General features: G+C 47.3%; 1 protein-coding gene across 14 annotated transcripts in view; it reads right to left on the bottom strand.

Annotated features, from left to right (window-relative positions):
- The window catches only part of EHMT1 (euchromatic histone lysine methyltransferase 1), a 139,670-nt gene that overhangs the window by 13,887 nt on the left and 103,688 nt on the right, over positions 1 to 22,095 (bottom strand). For all 14 annotated transcript variants that reach the window (XM_080990809.1, XM_080990802.1, XM_080990811.1 and 11 more), the window contains 12 exons: positions 21,869 to 22,036; positions 20,618 to 20,700; positions 19,357 to 19,463; positions 18,340 to 18,462; positions 14,512 to 14,613; positions 13,710 to 13,814; positions 11,452 to 11,606; positions 8,187 to 8,354; positions 7,264 to 7,408; positions 5,959 to 6,036; positions 5,079 to 5,194; positions 1,183 to 1,269 (listed from right to left, as the gene is read on the bottom strand). In XM_080990809.1, the coding sequence (XP_080846935.1) occupies positions 1,183 to 1,269; positions 5,079 to 5,194; positions 5,959 to 6,036; positions 7,264 to 7,408; positions 8,187 to 8,354; positions 11,452 to 11,606; positions 13,710 to 13,814; positions 14,512 to 14,613; positions 18,340 to 18,462; positions 19,357 to 19,463; positions 20,618 to 20,700; positions 21,869 to 22,036 (1,437 nt within the window). The remainder of the gene's footprint in view (positions 1 to 1,182; positions 1,270 to 5,078; positions 5,195 to 5,958; positions 6,037 to 7,263; positions 7,409 to 8,186; positions 8,355 to 11,451; positions 11,607 to 13,709; positions 13,815 to 14,511; positions 14,614 to 18,339; positions 18,463 to 19,356; positions 19,464 to 20,617; positions 20,701 to 21,868; positions 22,037 to 22,095) is intronic.

A 22,095-nucleotide genomic window follows, 5' to 3' on the forward strand; every position in this document is an offset into this window, starting at 1 on the left:
CTTCTCGAGGGCCACAAACCAGAGGTGGAATGCCTTTATGAATCAGGCCACATTCAAAGCGGTGCAAAAATTAAAGGTTTCCACTTTCATACACCTCTCTGCGCAGGGAAAGAAGAGGCGTTATCACAGTCCACAGGGCATGGCCAGAAGGGGTGTATCCTGGAGAGAGTCTCAAAGGCCAGATAGAGAAGTGTGATGGGCTAAATTTGGCCCCCAGGCCTGAGGTGCCCCACAAGCACTTGCCCTACTTTCAGAGAGCAGATGAACAGAAAGCAACAAGGACAATGAGGAGCATGGTTAGCAGTGGACCAGGGCGGGGGTGGTTCAGCATGTGGCCTACCCCTGTTTTAAGCCCATGGGCAACTAGTTGCAGTGAACTGGGAGGGTGAGTGAGTGAGTGTGCACGCGCATCACTACCCACCACACGAGGTGTTTGTCACTGTCACATACTAGGTAGTGCAACAGATCACGTAAGTTGCTGGTGAATGGCACTTGGCAACCTTGCAGAATTTATTTATTTATTTCAACAGCATTCCTGTTGATTGCCTGATCGTTAAGAAAGGGGAGAGAACGGCCACACAAAACAGTTCTTATGGGGAATGAACTTTTGCCTGGGATATTTCCAAGTCCATACCACACAATCTCAACTGGATAAAACCTGAGCCCAAGGTGAATATGAGGCCTTGAACCCACATTCCATTGCCTCTTCCAAGATATGAGCATAATGGCACACGGGCTAAAACTCAAGGGTCCACATACGGAAGGGTCAGAGACTGAGTAAGCAAGTGTGTGTTTGGGGGTGGGGGCGCACTGCAAGCTTAAGCCCTTGTGACACAAGCTCTAAGGAGAGTTCTCTCTTCCTACTATGTTGAAAAAAGAGAAGAGAAGAAGAGTTTGGATTTGATATCCTGCTTTATCACCACCCTAAGGAGTCTCATAGCAGCTAACAATCTCCTTTCCCTTCCTCCCCCACAACAAACATTCTGTGAGGCGAGTGAGGCTGAGAGACTTCAGAGAAGTGTGACTGGCCCGAGGTCACCCAGCAGCTGCATGTGGAGGAGCAGGGAGTCGAACCCGGTTCACCAGATTACGAGTCCACTGCTCAACCACTACACCACACTGGCTGTCACAACACACTGGCTCACGCTTCCAACCGTTTTTTTCTAAAGGCAAGGCACTCACTCGCAAACAAAGGTCCCCAGTGGAATGTCCTGCATTGTCCGCACGCCCCAGCTCATCTTCTGCGTCCGATAAAGCTGTAATCGAATCCTGGAAGGCAAAGATCAACCCTGTGAGAACTTGCACTCAATTTTTTAAAAATGCATTTGTAGATTTAACAGAATTAGCTCCCTGCTTAGCTGCAAACAAAACCTCTGAGGGTTCAAAGTTGTGTCCAACTAAGTTCTACTTAAAGAGCAGATGCCCCGAAATTAATGGATGTAAGTTAGTTGTGCCCGTTATTTTCAACAGGCCTATTCTGAAAAAGCCTAGCATTGGATGAAACCTAAAGAATGTAAAATTTATATGAAAAATTGTAAAATAAAAGTCAACATGTTTCAAAACTGGAATATCAGAAAAATCAACTGTTTTAAAAACTATCCCACGAGCTAAAATTGCAGCATAAAGTAATGTCAGCTTTACATGGAACAGAGGCGATGTGTGTCACAGAAACAGCCAGATTAATTTCTATAGACTTGTGTTTCCAGCTGAAAGTAACTTGAATGTTTGATGCAGAAACCAATAATTTTCATTTTATTTTGGACTGCATCCAATGCTAGTCCTACTCAGAGAAGGCCCACTGAAAATAATGAACATGACTTGCTTAGATCTATTCATTTTAGCGGGTCTACTCTGAGCTGAACTCAGTTGGACACCTTCTTCTTCTTCAACATGTCTTGAAGCTGTTTGCCAGCCTGCAGCCCACAGGACTCATTTCAGACTAGTTTACTCTCCCAGCCAAACACTCAAAACAGAATCCAGTCTCTGCTACCGATCAGAATTCAGGTGAGTCATGTAGGCTGCCTTCAAGGAATAATTCTTGATGTGCCACCTACACAATCTTTCTCTTGGTTTTATCTATTCCCCCCTCCCCAGCTTGAAATTCTTCAAATATTTGCAGATCATTGCAGGAAGCCGATATGGCTTCCCTAGCATCAGCACTTCCAGAATCCACTTCTATGGTGTGTCCCTGTAAGAAAAACACTTGGGCCTAATTTGAATAGTAGAGTGCCTGGTATCTGGTGGGCGGGGCTTGTGTGCTTTGCTCCAAAATCAGCCCCTCTCTTCAGGGTGTGTTCAGTTAAGAGTGTCAGTTATGAGGGACCAACTGCCTTTTCTTGTTTCTTGCCTCAAACTTGCCTCATGTTTTATTTGGCTTCTCTCATCATGTTTTGTTGTAGTTTTCTTTATTACTAAAGCTTAGTTTACATTTACGTGAAAGGCTTATTTTTCTCAAAGAAAAAGAAACTCTGCTAAGGAAAGGTGTGTTATGTCCTAAACTGCACGACTGAGTGATATTCCCAGTTTGCCAGTATGTGGAGGGACCCCCATGTTAGCAGAAGTAGAAAGAATATGGGGAGGGGAATACCTAATGAAACAGAAACACACACACAGAGAGAGAGAGAGAGAGAGAGAGAGAGAGAGAGAGATCTAGTCCAATGTGGGCTGAGTTTGCTCAGCGGCCACCAAATGTTGCATGTTTTAAGTGAAATGCAAAATTGAGCAGGAGTGGGTGGGGTTGGAATAGAGAATCCTGGAAGAACAGGCTGGCTGGCAACCTTACACTGTAACGTTTTGTTGTAGGTTCCCTTGTACATTAAGGCCACAATCCTATGCAATAAACTCAGTGGGACTCACCTCCAAGTAAAAAGGCAATATTTACAATCTGATAAAAGGGAAGAGTAAGAATTAGAAGCAGGGATAACCAGCTGCACAAATGCAGGAAGGGGGAAACCTGGCTCATCAGGTAGTATGTGTGAAAAGGATCTAGAGGTCTTTGTAGACCACAAAGCTTAACATGGGTCAACATGTGATACAGCAGCAAAATAAAAGGGGGGGGGTGTTATTCTAGACAGTATCAGCAGAAGTATAATGTCCTGGAGTCCTGCAACCAGTTCTGGGCACCACAATTTAAGGAGGATATTGACAAACTGGCAGAGGAGGGAAACCCAGGTGATGACGGGTCTGGAAACCAAGCCTTATGATGAACTGTTGAAAGAGCTGGGTATCTTTAGCCTGGAAAAGAGGCGAGAGGAGATACAATAGCTATCTTCCAATGTCTCAAGGAAGATGCAGCAAGCTTCTTTTCTCCTGCTCTGGAGGGTAGGACTCGAATCAAGGGCTTCAAGTTACAAGAAAGGAGATTCTGACTATACATTATGAAGAACTCAAGGAACGGACTTCCTTGGGAGGCTGTGGACTATTTCCTTGGAGGTTTTGAAGCAAAGGTTGGACGGCCATCTGTCATGGATGCATTAGTTGAGATTCCTGCATTGCACTAGATGACCCTTGGGACCCATTCCAATTCTTATGATTCCATGAAGATGATTGTTTTGAGAAGGGTGTCAAACCATCAGTCCATAGCAGTCTAGTGTGCTGGCTTAAAACAAACCACACTATCAAGAAGGCAACCGGAACTTGAACAGAATGCTGTGGAATGGGCCGCTTCAAAGCTACATTTTTATAACTGGAGAAAAGAGCAGAGGGATGAAGGGGAAATGTTAATGCATTTTAAGCTATTCCGCTGGATTTGTAGAAATCCCAAGAAGACCTTAGAATACACCTGCAGCATCAGCCTAACTGGAAGTCCCCCCTCCTCCGCTGCCGGCACCTCAATTTCAGCATTCCTACACCAAAGCCCTGAAAACGCCTTCAAAATACATTAAAAGGAAGGCCCGGGGCATTTCTCGAATCAACACAGGAAATGAAGATGACAAAAGTACAGCTTAAAGCCTCACACAAAGGGCTTCAAAACCTGGCAACGAAGGTTAGGATGAGATAAGCAACTAGTAGAGGCTGGTGGGGCTGGACTTGCAACAGCTTCTGATCTCAGCCCAGTTACAAAGCTTAGTGGGCGATTCTTGGGATGGCCGCTCTCCCTCCCTCTGCCTAAATTGACCATGTAGGAGAGATAATAAACAAATAATTAAAATACCTGTGATAGAACAGTTCCATTTAAAAGCACCCAGGATTCCCCCTTTTTTTAAAAAAAAAAAGGCAAGGGAAATCATATAGATCAGGGAGGTGATAAAGCACACATTCAACAGGGTGATCAAAATACAGTAATGATCTAATTACATATAGTAATACTGAGGGCATCCACCCAGCTGACAGAGGCAAGTATCAAAAGAACAGTGAGCAAAAGGTTACAAATTCTACAACAGACTCAGATGGAATGAAAGTGCACCTTTCAAATATACCATAGTTCACATCATATACCATAAAAGTACCATTACTGCAATAATTGTTGTTAATTGTTAAGGCCCTGTCAGAGGAAATGCAAAGCGGGGTCAGGGTAAGGCACGACAAGAATATCCCAGCAGCTCTCACAATCCGCTCATTTCCTCATCCTAGTCAACCTTCAGAATTTGCTTTGGTTCACAACAGTGATCCCAGGCATTTGGGCTTCCTGGTCCCCACTTCCTTTCCATTTCAAAAACTCTCCTTGGGTTTTAGGTAACTATATCCTTCAAGGAACTCAGGATGGTGCATGTGATTCTTCCCTCATGATAAGCAATTTTCTCTAAATCCCAAGCTGAGAGATGTGCCCATTCAAGTTCTACTCAGAGTAGACCCATTGATATCGAAGCATTCTACTATCCCCAGCGCACCATTTGAGCTTGGGTCTCCCTGGTCCTAGTCCAGCACTGCAAACCAGCAGTCACAAATATTTGCTGGACTACAGCTCCCATCATTCCTGATCACTGGGTCACACTGCCTGGGGCTGAAAGGAGGTGGAGTCCAATGATATATGGAGGGCTGCAGGCTCTCCTGCTCTTACCACTATACCCCACTGCCTCTCAGTCACAGAACAGGGTGAGCAGCCCCCCCCCCCAAAAAAACAGTCTTAACTGTCTTACCGGAGTCCATTTTGCACCACACGATTCCGGCAATTCCTCCAACACGAGCAGGCATGGTTGCACTCAAAGATCAAAGGCGGCTCGGCTGTGCTGAATTCTGGCAGGAGCCGGCCATCCTGCAGAGAGGGCAAGTGGACAAGGGATGCATTAGGTGCACATCTGTGCACAGGAAGAACTGCAATGTTTAATGAGGAATGAGGACTTATGCCACAGCTCTGGTCTATCCTGGTCCAGGGAATCCGGCCTGCTCCTCAAGTAAGGATAGGAATTAATCTTATATTGAGTCAGACCACTAGTCCACCTAGCTCAGAAGTCTATGGCAGCAGCTCTGCAGCATTTGACTAGAGTCACTCTGAGCTCTACCTACAAGCCTTCAGAGGTGGGTTATTTTTCTAGCCCAACCTGGAGCTGCTGTTGGGGACTGAACCTGGGGCCTTCCTCAGGCAAAGCAGAAGCACAGAGCTACAGCCCTGCCTCTGAAAAAGCTTCTGCTCCCCTTCCCCCAAAGAGCTACAGTGCTGCTGTTGCTCCCCAACATCTCACCTGTATGACTCCCTCCTTCCCCCTCAATACTGCCCACAAGCATTCTCATAGATTCTTCTGCAGAAGCAATGAGTCCAAATCAAACCCTCTGTGACTCCCCTAGGAAATCAAACTATGCATTTCAAGGGGAAAGGATTATGTCTTTCAGCTGACCCTGCACATTGTGCTAGGCAGGGTGGAACTTGGAGGGGTAAGAACAACTTAATTTGCAAGTGGGAGAGATAACCCATCTGAGGATTCTCTTAACAGGGAAGAGGAGCTCCCCCTAGGCCTGAGCAGTCCCACCACCTACCCCCTCCAAATCCACAAAGCTGAGAAAGCAGGCAAACGTCCTCACCTTGTCATACCAGCAGCGCATACTCAGCTGTCCACACAAGCAGTTGCTGGAGGAGCAGTCGTCTATGCACACACAGTACTGCAAGCAAAACAGCAAGAAGCAGCAAGTCACATGTGTGTATGTGTGTGCATATAATCCAAAGGTTTGCATGATGCTGGCATGCAAGGAGCTGACCCACCATAGGGCTTGTGGGGCCCAGCTAGTTGATCTACGAAGAAGCATCATGTAGGCTTTACATGTCACTAGTGTGTAGTGCTAGATAAAAGGATATTAAAAAGGAGGAGGGATCCTGCTGTGAAAGCCAACGGAGGTTCTGGAGCTCAAGCTCTCTGTCAGAGGGGGGAAATACCAAATATCTGGGGCCCCGTTAGTGGGGTTAGGGCTTTAAGAAGGCAATGGACATTTGTCAGGATGGACACCTGTATTCTGCAATCTTATTCTAGATCAGGGCTGAGGAGCTGGATTCCAAGTGGTAGTGGATCCTGACCTCCTTCACCCGCTGCAGCCCAAGTCTGAAAGGCAGGTGGTGTAAAACTGCCTGCCAATCACCTGACATTGCAATGGCATAAGAGGACTCATCTTTGCCTGTTCAGGGCTGCAAGGGCACAGCACTCCACAATCCCCAATGATCAGCTGATCGCCAGCATTTCCAAAGTGCTGTGCGCAGGGTTATGCAGCTGCCGCCAATCATCTGACTGTCTACAAGCCCCGTTTTGCTCCAGTCCCACTCTTAACCTGCTCCACAGCTTGAGCCATAATAGACATTGGGAGGAGGGTAGGTGGAACTGGCTATTCTATATTCGCATTCCATGATGAGCTCCTAAGTTCCAAAAGGAGATGACAGAGGAAGAAAAACTGAGTACATCAGTTCCCACACAAACTGCAAAGGAGTAAAGGGAGTAGACAAGAAAGAGGAGGAGGAGAGCGAGCAGGCTGCTCAGGTGTGAACTGAGCAGAGAGCACCCTCTTTCACAATGAGGAGAAAGGGGAGAAATTTCAGGTGTTAAGTCCAAACAGTTTTTTATTTCAGGAGGGCTTTTGCACCCCGAATGCTGCTTTGGGGTTTTCAATCTATGTTTTAAACTCTGGACATTGTACTGTATATCGTCTTGTTGTTTTATTGCTATGGCCGATGGCTGATGCAAATAAAGATTCATTCATTCATTCTGGACATTGCATGCCTTCCTTTCTTTTCTTCATAAGCTACCCCAAGAAATGTGTGCAAAGTGGGCTATCATATAAATAGCAGGAGAAAGAAAAGAAAAAGGAAAGATCAAAAAGGTAGCTGCAAGCAGCCTGTCTAACCTGCAAATGAGTGATGTTCCTATCAATGTGCATGGGGGACGTCACACAATTCTGCGAAACATATTTGTAGTCGCTAGGACAGGGCTCGACGTCGACAGAATTGACGCAAGGAATCGGGATCCGTTCATAACCCCGGGCAATGTCTCTGTCGCGGCAGGGAGAAGAAAATAATCACTTTTAAACTACAATAATAAAAGATACACAAAGCGAGAGCACTTCCCTATGTGTTGTCTCCAGTGCTAGTGTTGCTTAGAGTAGACTCACTGAAACCAATGGATGCAACTAACACAAATCCATTCATTCCAATGGGTCTACTGTAATAGAACTTAGTTGGGTACAACTCAAAGTCATCCTAAAGCAGGCATAGGCAAACTCAGCCCTCCAGAAGTTTTGGGACTACAATTCCCATCATCCCTGACCACTGGTCCTGCTAGCTAGGGATCATGGGAGTTGTAGGCCAAAAACATCTGGAGGGCCGAGTTTGCCTATGCCTGTCCTAAAGCAATAAATGAACCAGTATGACATTGCTTTTAATTACTGAAGAAGAGCCCTGTTGGACCAGGACAATGGCCCATCTAGTCCAGCATATTCTTCTCATAGTGGCCTCCTGGACTCCTGTAGGAAACCTGCATGGAGAAGCAGAGCACAAGAGCACTCTCCCACTACTGTGGTTTCCAGCAACTGATATTCAGAAGCATCGCTGTCTCTCACTGGGGAGGCAGAGCATACTGACATTTCATCTTGGTGTTTCCAAACTCGAAAATCTGTAGCCAAGACTCTCTCAATGACCCTTTGCCGCCAGAGATCCCTGTTTTTTGAATTACACACTTGGTTGCCCAACATTAAGCTCGTCACCAGGGCACTCCAGAGTTGCATCGGCAGAGGGCAGTGGCCTATGGGTGAGGCAGGCAAACCTCTCACACCTGCTCAGTATCTTCTCCACCGGGATGGGCTTGTCAGGCATCGAATCCTTGATGGTCTTGTTCATTTGCAGGGCAACCCAGACTTGAGTGTTGTAGCTCGAACACTGCAGGGGAGTTTCGCCTTCTTTGTTTTTCAGGGCAACGTCCGAACCACGTGAAAGAAAGAGGCTGCAAGATGGGGGGGAAAGAGGGCGGGAGCCAAAAAGATGTGAAACTAATGTAGCCCTAAGTCATCTAGCAGCTATCTTTATATATGACTTTTAGAAGACATCTCAAGGCAGCTCTGTATAGGGAAGTTTTAATGTTTGATATCTTACTGTGTTTTTTTACTTTGTTGGAAGCAGCCCAGAGTGGCTGGGGCAACCCAGTCAGATGGATGGAGTACAAATAAAGTTAACATCAACATCATCATCACCACCACTATAGCTCAGTGGTTAGAGCATCTACTTTGCACACAGAAAGTCCCAGTTTCAATCTTTGGCCTCTCCTGGTAGGGCTGGGGTAGTCTCCCTGTCTGAAAGCCTGGAGAGCTGTCAGCTTAGTTAATGCCAAGCTAGATGAATCAATGGTCTGACTCAGTATAAGGCAACTTAAAAGTGGAATGACGCAGAGAGCATTCCAGTGGTCAGACAGAGAGGCCTGGAGTGAGGTCCCTCTACTCTGAATTGTGCAGTCAGAAGGAATCACCACTGAATTCAGTGGAGCATATACCCAGATAACTCTTCACAGGATTGTGCAGAATTGCTGTATATTATACACAATGAAGCCTATCCATGTATATAATGGATCAATACAGCTGCCTGCCTAACTCTCCTTGGGTGGCTAGAGGAGTAGTCATCAAGAGGCACTGGACTTCAAAACGTGCACTACCTTTCCCCAACCTGGTGCTCTCTAAGTGCTGCTCGACTGCAGCTCCCATCAGCGCCAGTAGCCAGGAATGATGGGAGAGGGGTTGCATTCCAACATCTGGAAGACACCAGATTGGGGGAGGCTGCACTAAGCCCTTGAACTTGGGGGACCTTCTTCTGCATCCCAAGCATGTGTTCCACCACTGTGCTCCAGCCATTCCCCTTCTCACAGCTGAAATAGACCCGTCTAAGAGGAAGCCCTTTCCGTGTTTTAGGTGGCCAACTGCTCTATCACAGGGGAGGCTCTCTGAATGTTATTGGACGCCTGACTCCCATGAACCACAGTCAGCATGGCCTATGGCAGAGGTTCTCAACCCTTTTGAGTCCATGGCTCCCTTGACCAACTACATTCTTTCTGTTGCTCCCCTGTGAAGAAACACACTCACGCCTCAGGAGCCCAGTTATGTTGCCCCTTGCCTGCAGAGCTGGCAGCCTCCTGCCTCTTTCCCTTGTGGAGGGCTCCTTCAGCTTTGCCTCTTCTCCTCTCCCCTCCTTGGGAGTACTTGCAGCAGTAGTGGTGGTTGCTGCCACTACACCAGCAGCCCCTGGTCTCTAAGGCGCCCCCTTAGGCACCCCAAAGAGAGGCACTTCCTCACGCCACCTCACAGGGACTTGGGAAGTGGATGCCCCTGGTCAAAGGCAGCTGAATGTGAGGCCAGCAACTTACTCATCTCAAGAGGCAGCTATGGCACCATTCACTTGGGGAGCTTGTAGCCAGGGCCACTGCAATGAACAGCTGTGTGAGCTTCTGGGAGGCAGAGACACAAGGGGGCATCAGAAGAGGGAGGGAAGGAAGGAGGGATGGAGGCCGGTGCTGCCTGCAGCACACCTAACTATCATTCAAGGCACACCAGGCTGCTGAGGAGCACTGGTTGACAACCACAGCTCTATGGTTAGGGATGGTGACAGCTGTAGTCCAACAGCATTTGGGGGCAGAGGGAGCATAGGCTCCCCATCCCTAAAGGCCCAGGTAGTCTGACCTGATACATGAGCAATAACACTAGCATCTGGAGGTTTGCCTGCTTGATAAACACTTAGGGGGCAACCTAAGGCTGCTTTGCCCTCCAGTGGCAGAAATCGCAGCACCATTGGTTGCAACTGTTTGCAGAATGGCAGTCAAATGTACTACTCCGATGCCAGAGTTTTTTTTACAAAAGCAAATAGCAAAGCACTGCTCTCATTTGGCATTTTTAAGAACGTAAGAGCAGCCCTGCCAGATCAGTCCAGAGGTCCCTCTGGTCCTGCCTCTTGGTCTCACAGTGGCCAAACAGATGCCTCAATGGGAAGCCTGCAAGCAGGATCTGGGTGCAAAAGAACTCTCCCCGCTTGCGATTCCCAGCAACTGGTATTCATGGGCATACTGCCTGACAGTGAAGCAGTATATATTACATAAATACCCTTGTTTCATGCTGAGGTTCAAGTAGCTTGCCTGAGGCCATCCACTTGGCCTTTGAATGCACAATTCTCAGACTGAGATTTAATGTTTGAACGTCTGCCCTATGTGCAATCATTTAACAAATAAGATTGACAACAAGCCCACAAGCAGGACCTGAGCACAACAGTGGTTTCTCAACTTGCAATTCTCGGGTACACTGCCTCTGATGGTGGAGGGGAGAATGTGGCCATTGTGGCTGGCAGCCACTGACATGCTCATCCTCTATGGATTTGTCTAACCTTCTTTCAAAGCCATCCAAACTGGTGATAATCACTACCTATTGTGCAAGCGAATTCCAAATATGTGCTGTGTCATCCCCCAACCCCTTTTAAAGCCACAATAAGCAAGAAATTTAAAGGAGTTCTGGTTCAGCTGTGAAAGAAACAGAAGTGCAGTAGGCGTGGCACGATAAAAACTGTTCCTGCAATGCTCAGCTTTTCCAGTGTTGTGAGACTAAGAAAAACTTTTTAGTGTACAAAATTGTGCATTTGAGGAAAGCTTTTATACACCTCTATCATGTTCAGCTGCTCCTGCCAACCTAGCAGTTTGAAAGCACGTCAAAGTGCAAGTAGATAAATAGGTACCACTCCGGCGGGAAGGTAAACAAAATTTCTGTGCGCTGCTCTGGTTCGCCAGAAGTGGCTTAGTCATGCTGGCCACATGACCTGGAAGCTGTATGCCAGCTCCCTCGGCCAGTAAAGCAAGATGAGCGCCACAACCCCAGAGTCGTCCACGACTGGACCTAATGGTCAGGGGTCCCTTTACCTTTATCATGTTCAGCAGAGGCCAAGTGGAAGAAATGGGAAGGTACCACAAGGCATCACCTTTCCCCTTGCCCGTCCATCCCGGGAGCCTCACCCCCGCCCATGAGGAGGGCAATGAAGGGAGAGGGGGGGACTCCTGGGGGGTGGGGCGTACTTACACCACACACTCGTAGCGGTTCTCTCGGGCCGCGATGTGCAGTGGGGAATCTCCGTGGATATTCACTGCGTGCAGGTCACACTTAGCAGCCAGCAAAATCTCCGCAATGTCGACGCACCCCGAAAAAGCAGCCCAGTGTAAACAAATGTTCTCCTCCTGGAAATTTGGCAGGGGGAAGGACACAAAGTTTAGTGTGCTCATCCTTGGCACCAGGGAGGGGGGGGGACTACCCTGTCCTTAAGCTCTTGTTCCCTGCAGTACGTGGGCTGCCTTTTCTAGGCTGCTCAAGCTGTGCTTTCAGGCATGTGAGGCAGGGAGCTCCCAGCAACAGCCGCCTCCGAGTTCACTGAGGATGGTGGGGGAGGGGGAAGCTTGAAGCGAGGGCTGCCCTCCTTGCCTTATAAGGACAGATGAGTCATTTGTCTGCAGGTCGCAGCATGATCTGGGTGAATCCATGGGGAGACGCTGCCACAGACACGAAGGTATTAGCAAAGGAACTGTGTGACCCAGACATGTAGGACACCCGTGGAAGTCTCGAAAAGACAAGTCCCCCTAGGGGGGCCAGCAGCTGGCAAATTTGAAGAGGGATGGAGGGAGGCAGCAGTGCCTCCACCATCCTCAGTCAGAGGCTGCCTCTGGGCAACCCTTGATTGCTCCTGGCTGCAGTTTCCCTCCAGATCTGGAAAGATTTTAATACTGATTGGCCTGCTGCAGAAAAGGGTTTTTTTGATCATTTGAGCCTGTGGATTTTTCTACTGTTGCTCAGCTCTGGAGAGCTCCCTGGAACCCCTCCTGGGCTATTACTAAGGGCTCTACTAGGACAAATCTTTCACGGGGTGGGAGTGGAGGAACAGAAACAAGACCAAATCTCTTCTTCCCTATCACATCATAGGCCAAAGCTGTTAGCAGCTGCCCTGGAGCGAGAGAGTGTTTTCCTTGAGGGCTCTGCTCCCCCATCTCAGTGAGACTCAGCAAATGAGCCTCATCCTGCAGAGGTGTGCAATGGCAACAGAAGTGGTTATGTCTGCTCTGTGCTGCCTCTGGCAGCCTGGTGTTCAAGGCGTAACCTTGTTGATACTGAAATACAGGCTTTCCAGAGAAATGCTCTTGTGGACATGGGAGAAGTAGGACCTTGGCGCTGACCAGGGCCCCTGACACACCTGTGTGTCACCGCCACCTTACTACCTGTCTGTTTGGCATTAGTCTAAAGAGACACCTGTGCAGAGACAAATACATATGTATAGGCCATGGGTGAGGAACTTGAAGTCCAGGGGCCTTGTTGGACTCTGATCATGCCTCTTGCTTGTCTGCATGGAAGACAGAGAAGGAGTTTATGAGTTGTGTGGAATCTAGCCTCTTGTGTAAAGGGAAAATGTGCTTTTGTTCCTCCACCTGCTTTTACATCTGGCCCCACTCACCACTTGTGTATATACTTCCAGGAATGCTGCCCAGAAGGAATGTGGACCTCTGGCCGAGATAAAAAAATCCCCACCCTTGAATCAGAGGCAAATGCCAACCCACTCACTGTTCCACCTGAAAGATTTGTGCAAACCTATAGCCCTTGCTGGGGAGTAAGCCTCGCTAAACATGGCAAAAGTTACTCCTGAGTAAACAGGCTCTGAGTTGCTCTTGTTATAATGCCCAACACTGCTCTTGAGCTGAAAAATGTTCCCCTCTTCCCTGAACCACAATCCCTGGGGCAATCCTGGTTCTCAATACAAGGAAGAGTGTTAATTGGGAAGGGTTTCCCCCCCCCTCCCCAAGGGAATGTGGCCAGCCTATAACTCCCAGCAGCCAGGTTGACCAGCGGCCAGTGATGACGAGAACTATAGTCCAGCAACACACGGAGCAGTATTCATGAATTCTGGGGCCCCAGGTGTTGCACTGCAACTTCCATAATCCCTCATCATTAGCTAAACTGGGTGGAGATTGAGGGAATGATAAACGCAACATCTGGGGACCCAACCCAAAGTTGAAGAGCACTGACCTAGAGGATCACAGGTTTCCCACCCTGGGTCTAAGGAGCAGCATTCTCTACTGCATGCAAGGAATGGAGAATGTCCCTATTTAGAAAATGCATTTCCTCCTGAGGGCGGGGCAGGGGGCTCTTAAAGAGTATGGATGGGGAACCTGGCGCCCTCCAAATGTTGCTAGACTCCAACCCCCACCATCCCCAGCAACGATGGAAACTGCAGTCTGACCAGGCCTGACAATTTAAACTGTTACCAAATACTAAGCAGAGCAGAGCCCAAGACTTACATTGTCCCGGATGTTGATGTCTGACCCTTTGGCCAGCAGCAGCTTCACCAGCTCAACGTGTTTGTACTCAGTGGCCCATATCATTGGTGTCCAGCCTCCATCATCCTGGGAATGTAGGAAGAACCCAGCTCGATCAGACCCCAAGCTCCATCTGGTGGCAGCCCAGGTGTGGGGAACCTCAGGCCTGCAAACTTCAGGCTGTTGCACTAATCACTCCAAACAAATGTGCTCCCGTACTGCATTAAGACCGTCCAGGAGTGGAGAATGTTGGCTATGCAGAACATCTCCAGGTTCTATTACTACTAATGGGCTGCAGTCCGTATATATGCTGCACTTCCACCAGCAGCAGAATGTGGTATTACCATACCTATCTTGCGTAGCTCCAGACCCCAGAGCAGGGAAGGGGAACCTCAGGTCCTGCCCCTTGGGACTCTCCCCCAGGCTACACCCTTCAACAGCCCTGCCTTGCAACCTCCTTGAGTGTTTTAGCCTGGCTGGAACACGTTCTTGAATTCTAATAGCGCCTCTTGCTCACCTGGTTGGAGGACAGAGAGGTTGTTTGTGTAGAAACTAGTCTACTGTGCTAAGGTAAAACCAACATTAGTAGCTCCACTCACTTTTGCCTCTGGCTCTGCCCACCAGTGGCACATGGCCCTTGGAAGGTTGCCCAGAAGGGAGTGTGGCTCTAAAGTTGAAAGGGCCCCCCCTCTAGGGAGGGGGCGTTTTTCTGAGTGTGCAAGTGTCTGCCACACACGGCTCATTGTCCTGATGCTTTGGAAGGACTGCATGGGCAGCAACTTACCTGGCAGTTGACATCCACCTGCTCGTTGCACAGGAGGTACTGCACCACGTCGTAATGGCCCTTCTTGGCTGCCAGGTGCAAACAGGTGGAACCTTCCGCATCCTGAACAAGGACACACAAAAGCAGGAATATGTATCACTTCAAGTCACTGGTATGTTTTCAGTGTGGATTTCTGGAAGAAAGCACGCTGGAGGCCAGAGTCTAAATAATATGACCCATCTATGTGTATGCAGGCCCTCAACCCAATACATTTGCAGTAGAAACCGCAGAGTTCTGTACTAAGTCAAGCCACTGGTCCATCTAGTTCTGTATTGTCTACACTGACTAGCAGAAGCTCTCTAGGATTTCAGGCAAGGGACAGCCCCAGACCTACGTGGAGATGCCAGGGATTGAATCTGGGACCTTCTGGAGGCAAAACAGATGCTCTACCACTGAGCTAGAGACCCATCCCAAAGAGAACATAGGAAGCTGCCCAATACAGTCCCAGGCCACTGGTGCATCAAGCTCAGTATTGTCAACACTGACTGGCAGCAGCCCTCCAGGATTTCAGACTCCGATTTCTCTATTGATGCCAGGGATTGAAACCCTCTTGCAATCAGGGGCAAAACTTAATTTTTTGCAAATTTATTGAGGGAGGGGTCTTAAAAATATGTTTTGGGGTGTGAGGAATTTTAATCTTTTATTTTGGTGATTGGACAACATTTAGCTTGGTAAGTCTACGTTTGATGGAGGAACACAAACTGCTTTCAGAAAACCGAAAAATTTGTTATCTTCTGAGAATATCAGGTAACGCTTAATAATAGTAATAATAATAATAACAACTGCAGGTACTTGGCAATCATTTTAAATGATTCCTAAGCAACTTTACACACGTTTTACTTATAAAGCAAAACTAAACTATATTAATTTTACTAAAATACATTTTGAACTCCCGAGTCATGTTACAACCTTTTAGCATCCCACATTTGGGGATCCGAAAGCTTAAAAATTTGACGCGCCCTATTCCTGAATACAAAGTGGATGCTCCACCACTGGTCACACTTCATTTTTTGTCAGAGCAAATATAAATACTTGTTGGGCTGGAAACAGCAAGGAGGTGGGGCTGTTGACTGTAATGCCTTGATAATCCCTTTGCTAAAGAGGTATTGCGGGACATCCTGCAGGAAAGGAGAAGAAACAGGCAACAGAATGAGCAGGTAGAAAGCTGGGATGGCAAAAAGTGCTACTGTGCACCAGTCTTTTAGTTTCTTTTCCTTTTTTCTACTACAAAAGTAGTACAGTATATCAAGGAGAAAGGTTCCAAGCCAGTCTCTCCTTGCTGCACTGGTTTAAGGGTAGGGTGGTGAATGTTATTTAAGCAGAGGCTGCATGGTCATCCATTGGGAATGCTGTAGATGCATCTCGTGTTGAGAAGAGGGTTGGAGTAGAGGACCTCTAAGGTCACTTTCCAAATCTACGAGCCTAAGATGACACATCTAAAACTGTGATTTCCCCCACTTCTTAGCCTGAAGTGACACGAGACTATTCTACCACCTCAGTAGCACAGCCCCTCATGCCCACCTCATCCTGGCAGCCATGCACACAGCACTGATCCACTGATCGCCAGGGAACTTAAGCCCTATCCCTCAGAGGCTCACCTCCACCTGCAGGGCATGGCATGCTGCCCCTGTCTGAAATCTATTATCTCTGGCTCTCCTACTACTCCTGCTCATTAGCAATTAAAGCAAAATGGGCTGCTTTTTTGCAGGGTGTGTGTGTGTGTGTGTGTGTGTGTGTGTGTGTGAGAGAGAGAGAGAGAGAGAGAGAGAGAGAGAGAGAGAGATCGGGGCACCATTCAAGGATGATTAATAGGCTACAGGGATTGTACATGAATAAACCAGTCTAGATTCAGGTTTTTTTATATAGCAGGGGTGGGAAGATTTGCCAGCCAGATGGCCGTGCTCCTCTCTAGGCAACTTTCTAGCGGCCACATGCAAGAAGTGGACAGGGCCAGAATTAGAAGTGGTGAGGGTAACAGATGTTGATTTCCCCACACTTTCCTTGTTATCATATGGGTGATCAAGATAGCCTGGTGTCTGTGAGAGGCCCTCCCTTGCAGAGCACACTGATTGGCTGGGTATATACGGGGCGAGAGCAGCACCTTGAATTTAGCCTGGTGGCTAATTGGCAGCCGGTGCTCCCAAACCACAGCTTCCACCAGTCACAACTAGCATGGCCAATGGTCTGCTGCCCTGTAAGGTTTGTGGGGCAGCATTGCATGCGAGACATTTTCTTTAGTGGCCCCTATGGTGCAGAATGCCCTCCCATCCAAGGTGTGTCTGGCCTCATTGCTGTATCCATTCTCATGTCCTGCCAAGGGAGACCTTTCTGCTCAGGCTGAGGTGGTGGAGGGTGAGATCAGGCTATCCTTCAGTAGCTAATTGACAGCCAGTGCAATTCTTGCAGCAGCAGAGTAACATGGTGGAATGTGCAGGTCTCTGTCCTTAGCATTTACCATGGCCCCAGGTGTATCCCACACACTAAATCTCAAAATCTTGAGGCTGGAGGGAATGGCTGCGAGCAGAAACTGGCCTGTTGTCATCCATGATACAGCTTGCCACAAGCGAAAAGGAAGAAACAGCAAAGGGGAAAATGAGAGGTGTGTTTGATATGTTGTCCATGCTCTGGGACCTCTAGGTTAGATTACTGCAATGCATTATACGTGGGGCTGCCTATGATGATGGTTTGGAAACTTCAGCTGGTACAGAATTCAGCGGCCTGGCTACTCACCAGGGCAAAATGGTTTCAGCCTATAAGGCCAATCCTGGCCCAACTGCACTCGCTACCAATTGGTTTCTGGGTCCAATTCAAATTGCTGGTTTTGACCTATAAAGCCTGAAATGGCTCAGGACTGCAAAACCGCAAGGCAAACCCCTCCCCAAATGAACTGATTCGGACCCTTCTTAGTATGCTCCCTCTATGCAAGGACTGAAGGGTAACAATACAAGAATGGACCTTCTCTGTGGTGGTTCCCCATCTGTGGAATGTTCTCCCCTGGGACACTTGCTTGGCACCTTCTTTACATATCTTTAGGCACCAGGCGAAAACATTCTTCCTCTCCCTGGCCTTTGGCTAATTAAACAACCTATGGCCTTTCAAACCTTATGGGGGGACAGCATATTGTTTTCTTTGCTATTATGTTATTTATTTTTGTGTTTTTATACTGTAAACCACCCTGTGATCCTTAGATGAAGGGTGGTATAGAAATTGAATCAATCAATCAGCCAATACAGCCCCGGAACTGCTTTAAAATTCTCTGTCCTAGGACATTTTAAAAAAAAAAGATTGCAAACAACCTGCAATCTTGCGACAAATAGCTCATTGCAAATGAGGGCAGAACACCACACCATGTCCTGGTTTGCACGTCACACTAAGCCAATTAGTGTCTCAGCACAAACACACGAGTGTGTGGACTCTCAGAAAGGAGATTGCATCTGCTTTCCTCCTCCCAGTCACTCTACTGACAAAAGATAAGGTTCAGTTTAGCACGTCATCAGAGCCAAGGATTGTGCTTTAGCTCTTCCAGACAGACCACAAGCTGCAAAGCATATGACAAACCTTGGTTATGGGTCGTGGTTAGTCTGGATAAATGTAAACCATGAACCCAGGTTTTGATGATGACATAGCAAAGTCACTGCTTAGCTCAGCAGCAAAACAACCTGAGCAGCAAAGTGTCCGCTCTCTCCTCTCAGAGCCTGTGTTTCCTGTGCATTTGCACTGAGTCATAATCTGACATGCCAATGAGACCATTGCCACCTTAGATATAAAAAATCCAGACGCCATCAGTACCCTGGGATCCACTAATGCTCCAGCCTTGATGAGGTATTTCACAGTCTCCAGGTGGTTATTCTCTGCTGCTTCCATAAGGGGGGTCCTCTGGTCCTGAGAGCAGGTGTCTATATTAGCGCCAGCCTGTGCCAAGACAGATACACATGGTAACAGTTACTGCAGAGAGTCACACAGCTGGGCTCATGGCTGATTAACAACTTATCCTGTGTCACTAAGAAATATGCAGCTTCCTGTTCCCCTGAGCCTATGGCTTGGGCCACTGCGACCCGAAACCAGATAAGTTCATCAACGCAAAATGGAGCAAGTCACATTGTCATTCATCTAGTGCACTGGGGAGGCTAACCTGTGGCCTTCCATATTTGCTATTTGGGGGATTCTCTGCCTCGGGAGACTCGCCTGGAGCCTTCGTTACCTATTATCAGGCACCAGGCAAAAACATTCCTCTTTACCTTGGGCTGATTAAGCAATATTTGACTTATTCTATGTATCAGGGAGCGGGTGTGTTTGTTGTTGTTATGTTATGCTTTTTGTGTTTTTATACTGCACTATAATATTTGGGTGAAGGGTGTTGTATAAAACAAACAAACACACACACACACATGGCCTTATGGCCGGATGAGGATTCGAACCTGGCTGTCTCAGGTCCTAGTCTGGCACTCTAACCTACACCACACAGGCTGAAAGGTTAATTAATTCTCTCTTTTAAAAGGGCAGCCAAAACACCCTGTGAAAACCTCAGAGGGGTCCTTAACATCCTATCAATTCACACTTAACTAAAGTCCCAGATCAGCATGACTCACCCCTAGCAATACGTTCTTTCTAAACTAGAACAGGCTCAGCATCTGTTTAAGTGGAAGAATAGAAAACCTGGAACCACTGGTTGATTAGACAGGGACGGGGCTTCTGCGGTGGGAGTTAGCAGAGAGATGCACTGGCAAGAGCAGTGACAAGGAAACATACCCACCCTCTTGACACCCGCACCCACCCACCAAAGAAACCTAAAAAACTGGGATAAACCTGGATCAGCATGTGGCAAACGTCCATGTGTCCTGACTCTGCTGCTGCATGGAGAGGAGTTCTCTTGTTCTGGTGTTCCATCTTGAAGTTCGGATCGATCCCGTCCACTACAAAACAAACACAGGCCCACAGTGTAAAGTCAAGGGGAACGGAGTCATAGGAGGGCTGTTTCTGATGGGGCACCTGGAACAAGACTGTATCCGATTCCTTGATAATCTTGGCTATCTGGAGGGGATTATCAGGAAGCCTCCATAGGCAAACAGAATTGCCCCATTACACAGCTGGGGTACCAAATAGTCTCATGACCTACAGGAGACGGTCCTGGTGACAGAAAAGACTTTTTCTCGCTCGGGATTCTGCCACGGTTGTGAGGCAGCCTCCCACTAAAGGAACAGATCACATCCGGGATCATCACACCTCAACTTAATAAGAAGATATGAATTACTCTTTTGGTCACAAACGCAAGTAAATCGACCAATCAACCTGGAAGCCTTCTACTGGCTATATTTTATTTACTTGCTATTACATTTCTAGCCCATCTGTCTTCCAAGGTGGCACAAAAACTTCTCCCCCTCCCTGTTTTATTGTCATAAGGACCCTGGGAAGTAGGTTAGACAACTGGTCCAAGAAGTTTCATGGCTGACTGGGGAGGTGAACCCTCATCTCCCAGGTACCAAGTCCAACACTCTAACCACTACACCACTATGCTTTCTATGGATACCCATGCTGTCCAAATTTGATAAGCTATGGTTTGCAAGAAGACTAACCTGTACCTTGAAGCTGGCTAAACATCCTGGCTTCTTCCAACACTGTTAACTTCAGGTTTCCCAGTTCAGGTGAAATGCAAATAAAGCTACGGCTATGAAAGGTTTCAGTTCAGCCTTTTCGCTGCTGGAGCAACTACAGAGCAACTACAGAGCACCACCAGAACACTGGCCTAGCCTACCTGAACCCCACTTTTATTCTACACCCTGGTTGAGCCTTGCTCCACCACAAGGCAGAACAATATATCCGCTTATTTAGCCCTGATATAATTGCCCTGACATAACTGAATTCTTTGGGAGGGGGTTCAACTGAGGTTTCTTTCTATGAGCCTTCTGGTGAAGTCTTGGCGCAAATACTCTCTTCTAAAGTGAAGTCCCTTCCGCCTCCAAGGCTGTAGCATCAATCACGGCTACATTCTCAGCAGGAGCAAAACTCGCCTCTGCCATGTGATGGGAGTTATCCGTCAGTTAAGAAAAACATGGGGGGAATCACTTACCCAGCATGAGAAGAACCTTTTGCAGCTCCCCTTGCCTGGCAGAGAAGTACAGCTGCTTTGAGTGAAACCGTAATTTCTTGGGTCTGTCAAAAGGAAACAGTCATTACTAGTATGACTGAAGAGTTTTTTAACATCTCCTCCCGCCCCCCACCCCAGCTCTTTAAAAAAATCCTCACAACAACTCTATGAGGTAGGGATGCTGAGGAGACAGTGAGTGGCCCCAAGTAACCCAGTGAGCTCAGTGGTGGCCAAGTGGAAATTTGAACTCAGCTCCCCCATGTTATTGTCCACACCACACTGGCATGAATCCAATGTATAGGACTGGTGTATTGCCCTACTGACACATGACCATAGTCACCCAGTTGGCTGAGGTCTACTTGCATGGTCAACTTTTTTTTCTGCTTCTTTTAACTCTTTGTTCATTATGCTCATTATCCTCCTTCTAAATAGACTGATCAGTTCCACACCCATGTAACATCAACAAATCAACCAAGGCTATTTCTGTTTGCTTATTTCTTGTTAAAAGAGCAAATAACTCTCTTCTAGTTGTTATTTTTTTAGATAAGCTCAGTTACTGGGTTTCTTAATTGCCTGATAAAGTAACAGAATTTGGTGACAAGAATTTAGGCAAGTATGGTCCTACATACAAAAGGCTGGTTATTATTATTTATTAACAAAAACTGATTTATTAATCACCTTCTAAACTATTGTCTCAAGGAGGTTTACACACACACACCCAAAAATTAAAAACAGTTAAAAGCACACACAAAAATGCATTTAAAGACAAGACTAAAACACTAATGAGCAAGGTGCTTCTGGCAAAGACCCGATTTATTCAGCTAGAAAAGCCTACTGGAACACAAATGTCTTCAGTTCCTTCTGGTAAGTGCAGGTAGCAGGCATCTGTCATATCTGAACAGGAATGCTTTGCCACAGAACCTCTACCCTCTCTCCCCCGGATACCATAGTCTTATACTGAATGTAACCATATAGAGTATCATATGGTTATATTATAATTTGTTATAATCTGAACAAAAAAGAGAGATTGTGCAATCTTTTGTACTTCGTGAAAATCTTTAATAAAAATTATTTTTAAAAGAAAAGAACAGGAGAAGCCACACCAAAAGCCTTTCTCTGAGTTACTGCTGAATATGTCCTGGCTTCCAAGAGACTGACTGGGCCGACACCCAGGTAACATCCACAAAAACTACAAGGACAATTCCTATGGGCCGACAGCCAGCCGATTCTTACTTTTCGGAATCTAGAGCGATCAAGGCGCTTTCCAAGGTTTCTTTCACTGGTCCCTGGGAGAGACAGGCTGGGGCAGGTTTGGGAAAGGCAGATGTCCCGGCCAAGTCAAATCCCTCAGCAGACGAAGTCTCAGACCGGACTTCTTCAGACAGCTGTGCTCCAGTTCCACTGTGACCAAAAAAAGAGGAAGGGTTAAGGGAGGGCCGTAGCTCAGGGACAGAGCATTT

Source organism: Podarcis pityusensis (assembly GCF_964106645.2).
Source record: "Podarcis pityusensis genome assembly, chromosome: Z".
NCBI classification, from domain to species: domain Eukaryota; kingdom Metazoa; phylum Chordata; class Lepidosauria; order Squamata; family Lacertidae; genus Podarcis; species Podarcis pityusensis.